Source organism: Anser anser, assembly GCF_964211835.1.
Source record: "Anser anser genome assembly, chromosome: 1".
Classification (NCBI taxonomy): Eukaryota; Metazoa; Chordata; class Aves; order Anseriformes; family Anatidae; genus Anser; species Anser anser.
Window position 1 is genome coordinate 11,776,210 of NC_139720.1, and position 16,614 is coordinate 11,792,823.

Consider the following 16,614-nt stretch of genomic DNA (forward strand, 5'->3'; position numbering starts at 1 on the left):
CAGGCTTTCCTACCCTGATCCCTGGCTGCCCAGACAATGTCTCTGTATCTTTCCCAGGCTACCTGTTCTTGCTTACACTCTCTGTAGGCCTCCTTTTTCTGTTTTGAATTTGTCCAGAAGCTCCTTGTTCATCCATGCAGGACTCCTGGCATTTTTGCCTGACTTCTTTGTTGGGATGCATCGTTGAACACTAACCAGCTTTCTTGGGCACCTCTTCCCTCCAGGGCTTTGTACCATGGTACTCTACCAAGCAGATCCCTGAAGAGGACAAAGTCAGCTCTCACAAAGTCCAGGGTAGTGAGCTTGCTGTGCCGCCTCCTTCCTGCCCTCAGGATCCTAAACTGCACCATTTCATTGTCACTGCAGCCAAGGCTGCCCTTGAGCTTCACATTCCCCACCGGCCCCTCTTTGTTGGTAAGAATGAGCTCTCGCACAGCACGTCTCCTTGCTGGCTCTTCTATCGCTTGGAAAAGGAAGTTATCATTAACACATTCCAGCCCTGCTGTGAGGTCCTTCCAACAGATAACAGAGTGGCTGAAGTCCCACATAAGGACCAGGGCTTGTGGATGTTAGGCTGCTTCTTTCTGTCTATTGAAAGCCTCATCTGCTTGGTCTTCCTGATCAGGTGGCCTGTAGCAGATCACCACTATAATGTCACCTGTCCCTGCCCTACCTCTAATCCTGACCCATCAGCTCTCTGCCAGCTCCTCATCCATCCCCAGGCAGAGCTCCATGCCCTCCAGCTGCTCACTGACACAGAGGGCAATGCCCCCTCCTTGTCTCCCCTGCCTGTCCTTCCTAGAGCCTGTATCCTTCCATTCCAATGCTCCAGTCATGGAAGCCATCCCACCATGTCTCCGTAATGCCAATGGGGTCATAGCGCTGTAGGTATACATGCATCTCTAACTCTCCTTGTTTATTCCCCATGCTATGCGTGTTAGCATAGAGACATCTGAGTGTTGAAACAGTTCTGTAAGGGCATCTCAGGCTTTGGAGAAAGTCTCTCCCTCCTGCTGGTCCTTGTTTTTGCCAGCTTCTTATCCACTACCATCTTGCTTTCTTCTAATTCTGTGGCAGCTACAACTGCTGACAATTTGTGCTCCTTTTCCCCCTTCCTAACTATCTCAATGGAGTCAACCAAAGGTCTTCTCTTAAAGGGTACTCATTACTTATGAAGTGGCATTAGTCTGGAAATTTCTGCAGCTACTGGAATTTGAATATGTCAGCAGATTTTGAATGAATTAAGAATGAAGCTGTGTGAGTGTTATCTGGAAGAAAATATTTCAGTAACTTAACAATGCAGTAATGGAGTGTGAATCCCAGATTACATCACTGGTTGAAGCCGTAAAAGTGACAGATTCTAAAATTGTGACACTGACTCAGATGAAAGAACTGACAAAATTCTCAAAGTTTCAGTAGCCACATGCTGGTTTATTTCTAGAGCAGAATAACTATTTAAACCTACAATCCACTATCTCTTTTCTAAAAAGTGCCTTTACAGAACTGGTTATTTCTTCCCTAGACCTTCAGTACCACACTTAGTAGGATCTTTGAAATCAATGATACAAAGCAAAACAGTCACTATAATATGTATATATGTATACTTAAGAAAATTGATATTATGAAATGTTATGTCAAGAAGCAATTGCATAGTAACTCATGTCACCATCCTGTATGTTTATCCAAACCTCCAATAATCTAAATACCTCCAATAATCTAAAACTTCCTTAACTTCCTTAGATACGTAGGCTACTACTACCTTAAAAATATGAGTTATAAAGACCATATTCATTAGTTTAGTACCAAAATAATTGAAATTAAAACAGTTATCAAACAGCACATGATCGCTAAATGCCACACCACCAACAGGTGAAAGACTCGTAGCTCCAAGTTTATCTAACATGGCAATGCCAAGAGCAGCTCGATAAGACTATTAGTTGACTACTTAAATGCATCAAAGGCCGGCCTCCATGCTACTATCTTCTGAAAGAATTGGCAATCTCCTAAAAATTCAAAGCTCAGACATTTGGTGTTTTCAATGGAATAGCAAATAACTGATCTACTCTTCAAAATTAAAGACTTTAATTTGTTCGTTAGTTAAAAAGCATAACTAAAAGTGGTTATCTTTGAGTGTATATATTGGTATGCTCAGAAACAACAATCACTATATAGTTTGAAGTCATGTTATGAAAGGATATGATTAAAGATATTCTAGAGTGTGAGTTTGAGTGGGTGTTGTATGACCCCACTACATGCCAAGTGCTCCAACAGAAAAAAACACCCCTTTTGGTCTTACGTTTATCAAGACGGCTACTGTCAAATTCAGCCAGCAGAGTACAGCACGCCTAATACATATCATTAAACATATTGAAGTCCACGCTGACCTTTTTTCTTGACAGTGTGGTTGGCCTTCATGGTCTTTTACAGTTCACTGAGCTATAAACACATGCAAAGATGGGAAGTTCAGTGACTGAGATACCAGAGAGAATGCCTGTTATTAAGAAGACAATCATTAATCACAACCAAAGAAACTTTACAAAAAAATCACAACTGCTACAGAGGTATACATTATGCCAGTTATTCTGGTGGAGACATATAACAAAAGAACCTGGAATCCACATCTCATGCTCCACTTGCGATTCAGAACAATGCTATTGTAATACCTACAGTTGTGACAGTTCCAATTGTCCCTGCTACCTCAGATTACCGTGTAATGATACAAACAGTTGGGAAAAATCAGAAAGCAAGGTGGTTACATTCATAACAAAACAGAAAGAGATCTCTCATGTAACTATGAACTGTTTTTCTTTGTTGTTTTTTTAAAGCTCTATTTGTCATGCGACACCAAGGCATCATTTGCAAATGAGATAAATGGGTATTGCCAAAGTTTATACCAGGGCAAATGCAGTTATACTAAAGGTCACCCCATTATTTTAAAAGTAGCGTAATAAATCTTAGTTCACACAAATTCTTAGTCTTCACCCATGTCTACAGAGGTTTTCATCTTGTATAGCTTGAGGACTATGAGATCCATAAAAATGAGGAGAATAAACACATGGACCATCAATCTAAATTCATGACCGAAAGGTCTCTACCAAAAAGTTGTAGGGACTTACAAGCAACACAGAATGAAATACTAAATGAAAAGGTCTAGCTATCCAGACAGATATTTTTCAAAAAACACGTTCAGAACTCCTATTTGTATTTGAACCAGAAGAAATAAAGATTGCATACACATGTATTTTTCACACAAAGCTCCCTACAAGCAGAATATTATTTTTGGTTAACGCTACTGAAAGAAAAATCTATTTTTTAAATGGACTTTGAATTAAACAACTGGTCTCAAATAAAGCTGAGAAAGCTTTGCAGTTTATCAAATTTCAACCCATTTGAACAGGCAGTCACGCCCAACAAGACCAGAAGTGAGAAATAAGATACCTACATAAATAACAGTTTGTTAGCCTCAGACAAGTATTTTGTCAAGGTTAGATCTATTCTAACACCAAAAGACCCTATGTTTCAGAACAGCAGACAGAAAATAATCTAAGTAGCTTCTCATCTAGGAAATAAAATGACAGCATTTGCTAGCAAACACTGAGGCACTAAAACATATTAGAAGGAATCCTTGTTAATGTCTTTAAGAGCTTTAGAAGGCATTTAATGGTTTTGCTAAGAGTCTACCGGATTTAATAAGGATCAGTAACTGAATCAGCATACAGATGAGAAATCCACTTTCAAAATGCTTAAAGAAATATTTAATGCATCAAAAATGCAGACAATACTTAAACGAGCTTTAGCAGCCTACTTGCAGTCACTCTCGTACTGTACATCACTGATAGATTCTGAAATGAATGGGAATTCAAAATTACATTTAATTGACCAGAATCTGTAAGTAATCCAGACAGTTGTCTCTTTTACTCCCAGTTCTGTTATTGCAAGCCATTTTACCTCCAATCACAGCCAATTTTAAAATTACATTTCAATACTCCAATCACATTGTACCCAGTTTATAATGTTGGTACGACTTTACTGTTTTAACTGGAGACTACTATCTCCATTCTTCTGTGTACTCCACTGTTTGGACACAGAGCTGGTAATTATGGTTCTTACCCACTACCATCTGGCTTCTGCAGGAAGCACTGGGCAGAAAAGGACTCTTCCTAATCAAGACTACAACCTCTAAGTTAAAACAGCATTCAGAAGAATAAGGAAACATAGGTTTGACTCTCCTTAGACTTGGAAGGAAACCAAAACTCACACCTCTGTTTTCCAATCAAGTGCTCTTATCAACACACTTCTTGAAAAAGACTGGCACTATCTTCTACTCCAGCAATATTCTAAAATAAAAGTGGGTTTTGAATGAGCTCAACATGTCCATCAACTGGACCTGGCAGGTGAACACAATTTCACATGATTGTTAATTGAATTGTACAGTAAACTGTGACAGAGAAATGCAGAAACTGAAAGAATCTCCTTCAGTACCCATTTGCCCCTACAACCACTGCTGCTCATTTCCAGTGCTCCATTTGCATCAGGCACGTACCTCTGCTGCTCACTCTGCAGTTACTGATCCAGGTGCTCGGCAGACCATTATGTTATTATTATCAGTTAAATTGACCACTCCAGCAGCAAACTAAGTCAAAACAGGATAGTCAATTTGACTATTAAACCAGCATAAAACTGAATTAAACATTCAAAAGTGCCAGGGAGAGGGTAAAACCATTCAGCCAGATGCTGCAAGAGCTCTCTCCTGTTAGCAACACTGAGTTTTTAGACTGGCACAATTGCTTGTGTCACTACATTATTATACAACATACCCTGCTTATTTGCAGCATTCCAATATGGATTTAGAAACTAGGCAAGAACATCATTAGTTTTCCTGGAACCTATTAAAAACACAGAGATTCAGAATTTCCTCTCCATCAAGATGCACAACAATTCATATTATGAGCAAAACAAATTTCATCAGCTCCATCTACATAAGAAAATTAGATAGATAGATAGATGTATGAGATAAATTATTTTTAAAACCTTGCAAAAGAATGATGGGGTACAGGTTGTCATTTAACTCCAACAGCTGTGCCTCTAATCAGTGTTTTCATGTCAAATCCCAGACCATATTAAGTTCTAAAAGATACTGAGAATTATAAACCTGCTGCACAGTTTCAACAGGAATTTTCATTACAGTACATTGATTTCTTCTTTAAAAGCAATCAGTTTAGAGCAATGATTGTAGGGACTTCCTGTCCACTTTGGTTGCCTAGATACAGTTACATTTCACCAAAAAATGCAATCAGGTACCTTTGCTAAGCATATTATACATTTCAAATGCAATAACACATTTCTAAAAAGCATGTATGGAAAAGTAACAATGTACAGTTTATTTCATAAATTGAAGCACTATATATTCAAACGTTGATTCCTTTAAATGAGTAGTTATATAAAATGGATTTTCTAATTTCAGTATCAATTTATGTAGGTGTATCAAATACTGCAGTTTACGTGCACCTCTTAATACAAATGCATAGCTCTCATATAAACATACAGATGTACATCAACACCTCTACTTGATTTATCAAGTTAATACCTAAATAGAGAAGAAATGGGGTTACTCAGACGTTCAATGGTCCTTCAATTACTAAAGCCAGGGAAGGAAGGCAATTCATGTGCTTTAAGTTATGTTTAATGTAAACATTTGTTAACAAGTCTTTTTAAAGAACTGTTTTTTATATGCTATAAGTGAAGTACCCCAATGGTTCAGATATTGAAAGAATGATATTATGAGAAATTTTTTTAAAAACAATCAGCCTCTATGGGCAGCCTGTGCCAGTGCTCAGTCACCCACACAGCACAGAAGTGCTTCCTGACATTCAAATGGAACCTCCTGTGCTCCATTTTGTGTCCATTGCTTCTTGTCCTGTCAGTGGGCACCACTGAAAAGAACACAGCTCCATTTTCTTTGCCTCCTCCCTTCAGGCATTTATCCACACTGATGAGATCCCCCTGAGCCTCCTCTTCTGAGGCTGAACAGTCCCAGCTCTCTCAGCCTCTCCTCACAGGAGAAGTGCTCGTGTCCCTTGGTTATCTTTGCAGCCCTTCACTGGGCCTTTTCCAGTATGTCCATGTCTCTCTTGTACTGAGGGGTCCAGAACTGGATGCAGCACTCCAGGTGCAGCCTCACCAATGCTGAGTAGATGGGAAGGATCACCTCTCTTGACCTGCTAGGAATAATCCATGAGGGTATCTGTGACACTAGATGATTTTTAGGACATTTTGCTGGGACAACATACACAGATACATAAGACTTTACCTCTTGTAACATATTCAAGCTATAGACAGTTCCAGAGATCTTCAAGCTGGCTCTGCAGCTTTGCAAATTCCAATGGCAAAGTCATGATACTGTGAAACATCTTTCAAATTCCCGACTCTAATACTGCTTACAACTACACTGTGAAAGGGTTATGAGCAGACAGGTACAAACATGAAGACAGAGCATGACATTATATCATTCCTCCATTTCCCATTCTGATTCTCATTTACTTTGTCCTGCCTGCTCCTACCAAACCAACTCAACGGACAAGGAAAACAAAGCATGTTTAATATAAGTCTTTTTACAGGCCAGTCAGCCTCACCTCAAGAGGACAGAGCCAGGCTCTTTTTGGTGGTGCCCACTGACAGGACAAGAAGCAATGGACACAAAATGGAGCACAGGAGGTTCCATTTGAACATCAGAAAGCATTTCTGTGCTGTGTGGGTGACTGAGCACTGGCACAGGTTGCCCAGAGGCTGTGGGGTCTCCTCCTTGGAGATCTTCAGAAGCCTCCTGGACATGGTCCTGGGCCAGATGGACCCAGAGGGCCCTGTCAGCCTCAGCCTTTCTATTTATTGCACAAGCACACATTCCTAGTAGGCAAAATTGTCTCAGAAAAAAAAAAAAGTTATTTTGTCTCTGTTTTCTTATAGATTGCAGTATCTTAACTATCCTTCAACTCAGAAATGCCTCTAAGTTGAGCCACTTCAAAAACTGCATTTTTTCCCATGGTAGTTCCTGCTCTCACAAGTTTAAAGTCCCAAGTTTTCAAACTACCCTTTATACACACTATGAGCTTAAATATTTCTTTCTTTTTTTTTTGCATACAGAATCTCTCAGGTGAAGCCAACCGAACTCCATTTAGAGAATAACAAAACAGTAATTTACACAAAGCCTGAGACAACAGTAGGACACTGAACAAACAAGAGCAATAAATAGAACAGCTGAGCTCAGTAAAGCTGGTCAGTGACTAAGAGTCAGCCTCAGAATAGCAAGTTTTCCATCAATACAGGCTCTCCTATACACATTTTGGAAAAAGCCTTGTAATAGCTAATTATCAAGTCAGTTCAGATCTTTATGGCAGTGTTTCCATGGCAGAAAAATTTTCACACTTAACAGAACATCTTAAATCTCTCTTCTCTACTTCCAGCTTTCTACCTTGACATTTGCCAGAAAGCACATTACAGGAAACACTGCAGACATCCATCAAACCCAGCAGCAAAACTTACTTCAGAATTTCATGCGCTCTGAAGCAGACTGATGGCTTGCTTTCAATATATTTGGCCAGATTTTAGGATATGCCCGCTACTCATTTCTTCCTTCTGAGAGTACGAAGACAACTACAGGGTAAAATACAGCAGCAGTAGAACAAGGTACTTCAGGGATACGATTACATAAATCAGCATGGCCTAACTCTACAGGAAAAGCTTGAGTTCAAGTGCCAACACAACTGTGCAAGCAGTTGTACTGTAACGTGCAGTTAGTTAAAAATGGCTCTTCACAAAAGGGGGTGAGCTTCAATACAAGATCATTTCAGTAAGAGAATCTATAGGACTGAAGTAAGCTGTCATATCAGCACAACGATGGTACAATAAACTGTGCTGCCAGAAAAGGTGAAAAGAAACCAATTAAGGTAGTGTAATACAGAATTTGTGTTGTCTTGAGGCAGTGTTCATGCAGGGAGTGAACTGCTTTACTAAAAAATACCTTACTGGAGCTTTTTTGGTTTCTGATTCAAGAGGGGGAAAAAACATCAAGAAAAAAAAAAAACACTGTGCTGTTTTTAAAAGACAACTAAGGGGAAAATAATCTTAAGCATAAACGCTGGAAATAATTGTTGCGTAACTCTTAAAACCCTCCTCAAGAAATATTTAATGGTTGATACAAAAGTTAAATTAATTTTTATATAGTCTATAAACTACACCTTTTAATCAAGAGAGAAAAAAGGACAGTCACCACTGCTGGTATCATGGCACAGTACAAAATACACAGTTTCTCTTTAGCCATTTCTAAAATCATTTCTTTCAGTGCAAGCCATTTCTTTCAGCGTATGCTGTACTGAAGTGAATTTTTGATCAGGATGTTAAAGAATTAAAATCACAATGCAATCATAAATGGTGATTTTATAAAGAAACTTTCACAGTGAAAATAATTTGCATTGTAGTGAAGAAGTCTATATGCACATCAAAGACCAATATTATGATGTTGCAAATTATTATACCAGCATTAAAATAGAAAGAGACGAGTATAAAAACCCAAACTGTAATTATACAAACACGACTGAATGGCTGTGTTTTCTGCACATGCATGAGCCTCCTTACACAAAGACAAGGGGAATTATTACACTATGAGAAATATAGTAATTTTGACTTTATCCTTTGAAATTGTTATACTCAGTACTAAGGCTTGAGGATTACATCAATTTAATTACAAGTCAGATATAAAGGTCCACATAAATAACATCCTGATGCCATAGTCCAGCCATATCATATTAAAATTCAAGAGAGCTGCTGTTTCAGAGCTCCTCCTAGAAAGCACCTAAATCTAAGCAGATTAGATAGCAGAAAGTCTGCAAAACAAAACCAGAAAGGAAAGGAAAGCACTAACTGTTAGTTTAACTTTAGTACTTGGGAAAGTTATGGAGAAGATTGTCCTGGGGGATGTTGAAAAGCACTTAAAGAACAAAGCTATTATCTGGCATAGTCAACATGAGGTCATGAAGGGAAAGTCCTGCCTTAGTAATTTGGTCTCCTTCTATGACAAGGCCTCCCACTTAGTGGCTGAAGGGAAGGCAGTGGATATGATCTTTTTGGATTTCAGTAAGTCCTTTGATACCATCCCTCACAGTATCCTTCTGGACAAACTGTCCATCTGTGAGATAAAGAGGGTGATGCTATGCTGGGTGATGAACTGGCTGTATGGCAGACCTCAAAGGGCTGTATGGGGGCTACAGCTGGCTGGTGGGCAGTCACTAGAGATGTTTCCCAGGGCTCATTTCTAGGGCCAGTCCTGTTGAACATTTTTATCAATGATCTGGATGCGGGAGTGGAGTGCATTTTTTGCAAGGCTGATGATGATACCAATCTGGGACTTGCTGTTGACTCCCTGAAGTTACAAGAGGCCTTACAAAGGGCTCTAGATAGATTGGAGCACTGAGCAATCAGCAACAGCATTAAATTCATCAAAGGTAAATGCCGGGTACTGCACCTGGGACAGAGTAACACTGGCCACAGGCATAGAGTGGGAGACGAATGGCTGGGGAGCAGCCCTGCAGGAAGGGACATGGGGTGCTGGTGACAGCAGGGTCAGCATGACCCATCAGTGTGCCCTGGAAGCCAAGAGAACAAAGGGCATTTGGGGGGTTCATTAAACACAGCATAGCCAGCCAGTCAAAAATAAGTGACTCTCCCACTATATATTCTCCCAAAGCTGGTAAAAGGGCAGGAAGGCATGTCCTGTGAAGAGAGCCTGAGGACACTTGGGTTGTCTCACCTGCAGAAAAGGAGGCTGAGAGGTAACCTCTTTGACTTCTGCAGTGCCCTGAGGAAGAAAAAAAGGAGAAGCCAATCTCTCCTCCACGATAAGCAATGATAAGACACATGGGAATGGCACAAAGCTGGGCCAGGGGAGCTACAGGTTAGACACCAGGAAAAGTTTATTTACTGTGAGTGTGGTCAAACACTGGAACAGGCTTCCTAGAGAGGTGGCTGATGCTCCATGCCTGCCAGCATTCAAAAGGTATTTGGGTAACAATATGCTTTAACTTTTGGGTTTTTTTGATCAGGCAGTTGGACTTGATGTTCTGTGTAGACCCCTTCCAATTGAAATATTCCATTTTAAACAAAAAGTAACATTAACCACTTACGAAGGTATCCTTCGTAAATATCCTATAGATAGACAGCTGCCTTTGAAGATAAGATGGGTGATATTGTCAGGAATGTTTTAGACCAGTACAATCAAAGCTGGCATAATTTAACAAAGATGCGGTCAACACCTCTGAAAGGTGCAACATATGTTTGTGAAAACAAGGCTTGAGAGCTTCTGTAAATGGAGACTTCTAAATTCTTTTAGGTTTTCAAGTGTGGAGAAAGAATACACTGGAGGAAAGGCAAGAAAAGGAATGATACAAAAAGCACTTCTTTCTTCCCCATGGTGCAGCCAGGTCTGGAGGAAAGCAAAGACTGTGAGGATGCTGCTGCTGGAAAGATGAGTATGCAGTGGGAGTCAATCGACTAAGAGACATGCAGGTCTGGAACAATAGAAAAGCAGCTAGAAAAAATGCTTGAGACGTGAAGGTTTAGAACTGAATGTAATTCTAGTTAATGCCTTAAGCATCAGGGAGAACTGCAGTGAAAAAGATTAAGAGCAGTACTCTGCCTTAAACTGAAAAATAGGTTAAGAACATGACAACATTGTTCCAGTATGAATCACGAGTATCTGTTCAGGAATGGAGAAGTAGCTGAGCTGGTCACCAGTACAGAAGTATCTGGTGAACTAAAATCTGGACGCATGATTATCTAGAAAGAGGACACAGAACTGCAGTTGTCAAATGTGATCCGTTGCTTCCTGGTCCCCAGGATCCACTCCTAAAGAATGTGCAAGAAATACCTTCCTGAATGCCTTCTTCAATGAGCCTGAACACTTGATTTGCTGTATTAGGTGAGAAATGTGATAATCCACAAATCAGATGTGCTAATCCTATAAACTCATACTGCCAGTTTGAATGCATTCATAAAACTTGATGAGTTAACCTCATACCAGAAGGCTTTCTTCTAAATGAGGTACTGCCTGTTCTCCCGCAGTTGGCATAAATTCAGTCTTATGTGCTCTGGCTAATTCAACAGAAATGCACTTGCAAATCCACACCTGATCTGGATCACATGTATATTAATGCAGCACACAGACCAGTCACAGAGAGCCACCATCTCCTAACATGAGTAGAATTACATTTGTTCTGCAAGCATCATTGTAGGCTTTTTTTTTTTTTTCTGCTGAACACCAAGAGTTAGAAAGATGGGGAATCAGAAGACAGGAAGAACATGGTTCAATTGCCTCCCTTCCTTGGAAGCCAGCCAAGATAGAAGATATACCTAGTGTGAACTACTTCTCTGAAAAGCAGTATATACAAGTTTATCTGTAAGAAACTACAACAACAAAAACACAATAAAAATAATATTACTTCAATCAGGAAACAGGTATACGAATGGTCAATTTGATACAAATGTTAAGTGCTTAAGAAAAAGTGCTTTGTGTATTAAATTTTTAGCAGTGGACACCATATTAGACTGCACTTAAATTTCATGGGAAGTCTAAAAATGTAAGTTTCTTCATCACAAATAGGAGATACATTGATCCAAGATGAATTTAAATGAAACAAGCTTGTGTATTTAATGATTTAAAAGTAAAATAAAATCACCAAGCTCCATGTACAAACACATTTGCCAGCTGGCTTACAAATTATGTGCTCATGTTCAGCTTCTAATAACGAGGATGACTCTCAAATTTTACAGAAAAGGTTCTCCTGCTGTTAGCATATCACATTAAAGCTCACAGAATTACGAGGTTACAATATTATTTTACATGGATAGTGTTTCAAAATTAGTATTTTTATTCCAAGAACTGATGCATGACCTACAGTCAAATTTGTACCAAATGAGGTACCAATTTATAGACGGGACAAAAGAAGTTAGATAATCCAAAGCAATAGGACTTTGAACAGAGTAAGTCTGGCTGCTTCTTCCTAGAGACAAGACAACAAAATACAAATCTAACATAGATCAGTGATATTATTCATAAACTCATGGTTTATGCACAGCAATGTTATACCTCTCTCAAATCATTGAAATTTCAGAGAAACCTTTAGAAAAGCTTCTAAATTTAGTTTTACTCCATTATATGCCAGAAACAGACTGATTATAATTATAACCATATCTTCCAGTTGAACATACTAATTCAAGTCTCAGTAGGATTCTCTAATGACCATACAAAAGTACAGCTTTTACAGATGCTGGAGTAAAACTTCTCCTTGGGCCGTTTATAGCTACACATTCTTTTTCTACATAAGAAAGGTATTTTAGATGCTTCTCACACCACGTATTTTCCTGCCAGCAGACCACAACTTGTACTTTTCCTTTTATTCCGGTATCTTTTTAGCAGAACAAGCCCATAAATAGATGCAGGAATACAACCGAGTTGATGATCAACTATGACATATGGGCAGAGCAAGCAATTCGGAAAGCGAGTGGTGAGAAGAGACTGACTCTAGTGGAAGTAACTTAAAATAGTTTTACCATCACATAAAGCATTTGCATAACATTTAAGACATCTGACACGGTTGCAAGAAAATTTAACAGGAAAACTTTCATTCCAAGAAAACTGAAACACACAGACGTATCCATGGGTGTATACACAAAACCTCACTCTCAGTAAACATTTATGGAATTTTGTGTTTAAAGAATGATTTGAACACTGGTCCTAGAAGAAGTTAACCTGTTAGTTTTCACACCTCATTTTAATAGGGGAGGGGGAAACATTATACCAACTGAGCTGTGGGGAAATACATGCATTTGACTCATATCCTATGATTTTCTGAGATTCCGGAAAAAAAAAAAAAAAGAAAAAGAAAAAAAACTTCCTCAAAAGCTTTTTTGTATCAGAAAGATTTTAGAAAACAAAACCATAACTTTATACACGAGAGCATCAAACTACTAAAACCCGTTACAAAATTAATTCTCGAATTTAAAGCATCTTCCTATAAAAAGAGACTTTATATCCACAGAATATTTTAATGACTACCAAACTACATGTACTTAAAGTTCTAAAAACAGAACAGTGAAAATCTGAAAAACATTTTAAATGCCTTGCCAGAGCACATACAAATAATTACTTTGGCACCTTCAAGACATTTTCTGCACTACTACTACTGATCAAACAGAGGACAACAACCTCTCCATGCAACAGTCTGAGGCTTCCAAAGTTGCACAGGAAGAGGCACACTACCGACCAACAGCTTAGAAAGCAATCTGGAGAGAAAAGCCTTGTTTCCGTCAAAAGCAAGATTTTAAAACTATACATACGTTTGAGGATGCTTGCTTTTCCCAGACTAGGCTTGCCTCACCTCTGCATGTACGCATGAAAGTGCCTCAGTTTCCTGTACCTGCCTGGGGCTATTTTAGAAGTTTGCAGAAGAACGAAGTTACTTAAAAACTGTACGTGGTACATGGCATTGGTAGTAAATAGACCACTGTAGATGAACACTGTAGGAAAATAAGTTTCAAGAGCAGTGAGAAATTGAGTAGTACTTTAAGAAAACTGTAGCTTCAGGAGGAAAAGGGCACCTTAAAAAAAAAAAAAAACTCCACAGCTTTTTAGCTCCAGGCTACGACCCAGTCTGGTTTAACCATAAAGCACATCACACAGGACTCCTTATCTCCTTATAACATCAGTACAATACTAGTCTTGCAGCACTCAAGACATCCACAAGCTGCACAACAGTTTGGGTCCTGCACAAAGATATTTCTAATTAAACCTTGCTTCCTTGTTTCTTTTATAGCAATTTTAAGAAGCAATCTTACTTCTAGCTCTCCACATCACCATACCAGTCAAAACACACAAAACAAGTAGCTCCAAGTACAGATGAGCAAAACCCCAAAACACATGATGGTGTATAACGCGATTCGCTACTTTACACGTTTTATAATCCCCATCACGGTTTTACTTTACGTTGTCGGGTTCCAGCAGCATAAACAACTCCCAAAAGGATGCAAGAAGCTGCAGGACGCCTTGCCTTCCTCCCCCGTGATACTAGGTAAGGTCTTCAGGAAGCGTCCAGACCAAACGCCCCCCACCCCACAGCCTTCTGAACCCCTCCCAGCTGATGCACACGGAGCCCCCCGCCCGAATTTAAGCACTTAGCCCCTTTGTGACGGATTTAGGGCCTCCTCTGAGCAAACAACAAGCCCTGAACCCTTTCCCCCCACCCCAAAGCGCCCCTGGGGGCATCCCTCGGGGGGGGGGGGGGTCCTCGGCGGGTCCTCGCCCACCTCAGGTCCACGGGGGGGGGGTCCCCAAAGGGGTGCCCCCCCCTTCCCCAAACCCTACAACAAAGGGGGGGGCTGCTCCCCGCCCTGCCCTTACCCAGGAGGAGCAGCTTCACCTCCCGGGCCGCCTTCTCGCCGTCCTCCCGCAGGTTCCTGTCGATCATCTTGCTCCTCTCCACCGCCGCCTTGTCCTCGGCGCTCAGCGTGCAGCCCATTTTGGGATGGGGGCTGCTGCTGCTGCTGCTCGATTTCGACGGGGAAGGGAAATTAAAGGAAAAAAAAAAAAAAAAAAAAAGAAGAAGAAAAAGAAAAAGGGGGGAGGGGGGCGATGTCGATCTCCTTCCCCCCCTCCCTCGCTACAGCGCACGGAAGCGTTCACCTGGCACGTTTAAGAGTAGGAAGAGAAAAAAATATATATATATAAAATAAATAAATAAGGATTAAAAATAAAGAAAAAAGAGAAAAAAATGAAAAAATAAAAAGAAAGAAAGAAAAATATAAAAACAGGGAACAAAATAAAAAATCAACTAATTTCAAAAAAAAAAACAACGAGGGGCTGGGGTGGGCTTCCCCGAAGCCGTTTCCCGGGGAAACGCGGAGAAGGCAGCGGGGCTCCCGGAGGCTGGAGGCCGGGCACCGGGTACCGCCGGATCCCTCCCGCCGCGGAGCTGCCGCGCCCCCGCCCCCGCCCCTCCGGAGGCGCCCGGCCGCGCGCGCGCCGCCCACAAGGCGGTGGGAGGGGGGAGCGCGCGCGTGCACGCGGAGGAGGGCGGGGCGAGCGCGGCGGGGCGCGGCGCTGATTGGTGGAGAGAGGGATGAGTGACGGGGCGGGGAGGAGAGGCCGCGTCGTGCCGCGCCTCTGTGGCGTCACCGCGCGGCCCCGCTCACCTGCCCGCGGCGGCGGGGGGGAGCGGTTGAGGGTGGGGATGTGGTGGTGCTGAGCGGGAGGTTCCATTGTGCTGAAAGGGGGGGGGGAGACTGGGTGGTGCCACCGCCCGACGCAGGGCTCCGGAGGCGGAGGGTCGCCTTGTAGCGGGGAGCCCGCTGTCATCGGGCACGGCCTCGGTCGCCGATGTCCCGCCCTGCGTTAGGTCGCCTCACAGCGCTTCGCCGCACGTCCCGGCGGACCAGTCCCCTCTCTGCGCGCAGGGGCGGCCTCGAAGCCGTTCACCCGCAGCCTGTGGAGAGGCCCCTGGTGGAGCAGGCTGTCCACCCGCAGCCCATGGGTCCCAAACGCGGCAGATCTCCACGCTGCAGCCCGTGGAGGAGCCCCCGGTGGGGTAGGGGGATGTGGTCTGCGGAGGCTGCTCTACGTACCTTGGCAACATGCAATAAACTATGTTAATGTTCCTTAAACTGAGTCTTTTTTTTTTTTTTTGTCTATGATGGTAACCAGTGAGTGATCCCCCTGTCTGTATGTTAGCACATAAGTTTTTTTTTCATCATATTTTTGCCCCCTCTTCTGTTGAAGAGGGGGAGGGAGAAGCAGTGGTGCTGGTGCTTGGGCAACCAGTCTGATGGCTCAGCTTTGGCCACCAGCAGGTCCCTTTTGGAGCTGGCTGGAACTGGCTCTTAGAATCATTAAGGTTGGAAAAGCCCTTAAGATCATCTGGTCCAACCATCCCCCTACCACCAATGTCACCCACTAAACCATGTCCCTAAGCACCACGTCCAACCTTTCCTTGAACACCCCCAGGGATGGGGACTCCACCACCTCCCTGGGCAACCCGTTCCAATGCCTGACTGCTCTTTCTGAGAAGAAATGTCTCCTCATTTCCAACCTGAAACTCCCCTGGCGCAATTTGAGGCCATTCCTTGTAGTTCTGTCACTGGTTATCTGTGAGAAAAGGCCAACCACCAGCTCCCCACACCTTCCTTTCAGGTAGCTGTAGAGAGCAATAAGGCCTCCCCTGAGCCTCCTCTGCTCCAGACACAACAACCCCTCAGTTCCCTCAGCCGCTCCTCACAGGACTTGTGCTCCAGACCCTTCACCAGCTTCATAGCCCTTCTCAGCGCACGTTCCAGGGCGTCAGTGTCCTTCTTGTACTGAGGGGCCCAAAGCTGAGCACAGTACTCGAGGTGCGGCCTCATACTCATAACGTACAAGTAATGTGCTCAAGACTCATAACGTACAAGTCTATAAAACAAGCATGATAAATTAAGGTTCATCTTCTCCAGTGAGTGTTTAGGTTTGTTTCTTTCTATAGGATCTCAACGCTTTCTGCTCACAGAATGGGCTCAAAAAGAAAATAATTTTGTCAGCAC

At 42.0% G+C, this 16,614-nt stretch overlaps 1 protein-coding gene across 1 annotated transcript in view; it reads right to left on the reverse strand.

The window, feature by feature from the left end:
- The window catches only part of GNAI1 (G protein subunit alpha i1), a 37,516-nt gene extending 22,439 nt beyond the window's left edge, over nucleotides 1-15,077 (reverse strand). The window contains exon 1 of the mRNA XM_083843726.1: nucleotides 14,447-15,077. Coding sequence (XP_083699852.1) covers nucleotides 14,447-14,564 — 118 coding nt within the window. The 5' untranslated portion in view covers nucleotides 14,565-15,077. The remainder of the gene's footprint in view (nucleotides 1-14,446) is intronic.
- Between the last annotated feature and the right edge of the window lie 1,537 nt (nucleotides 15,078-16,614).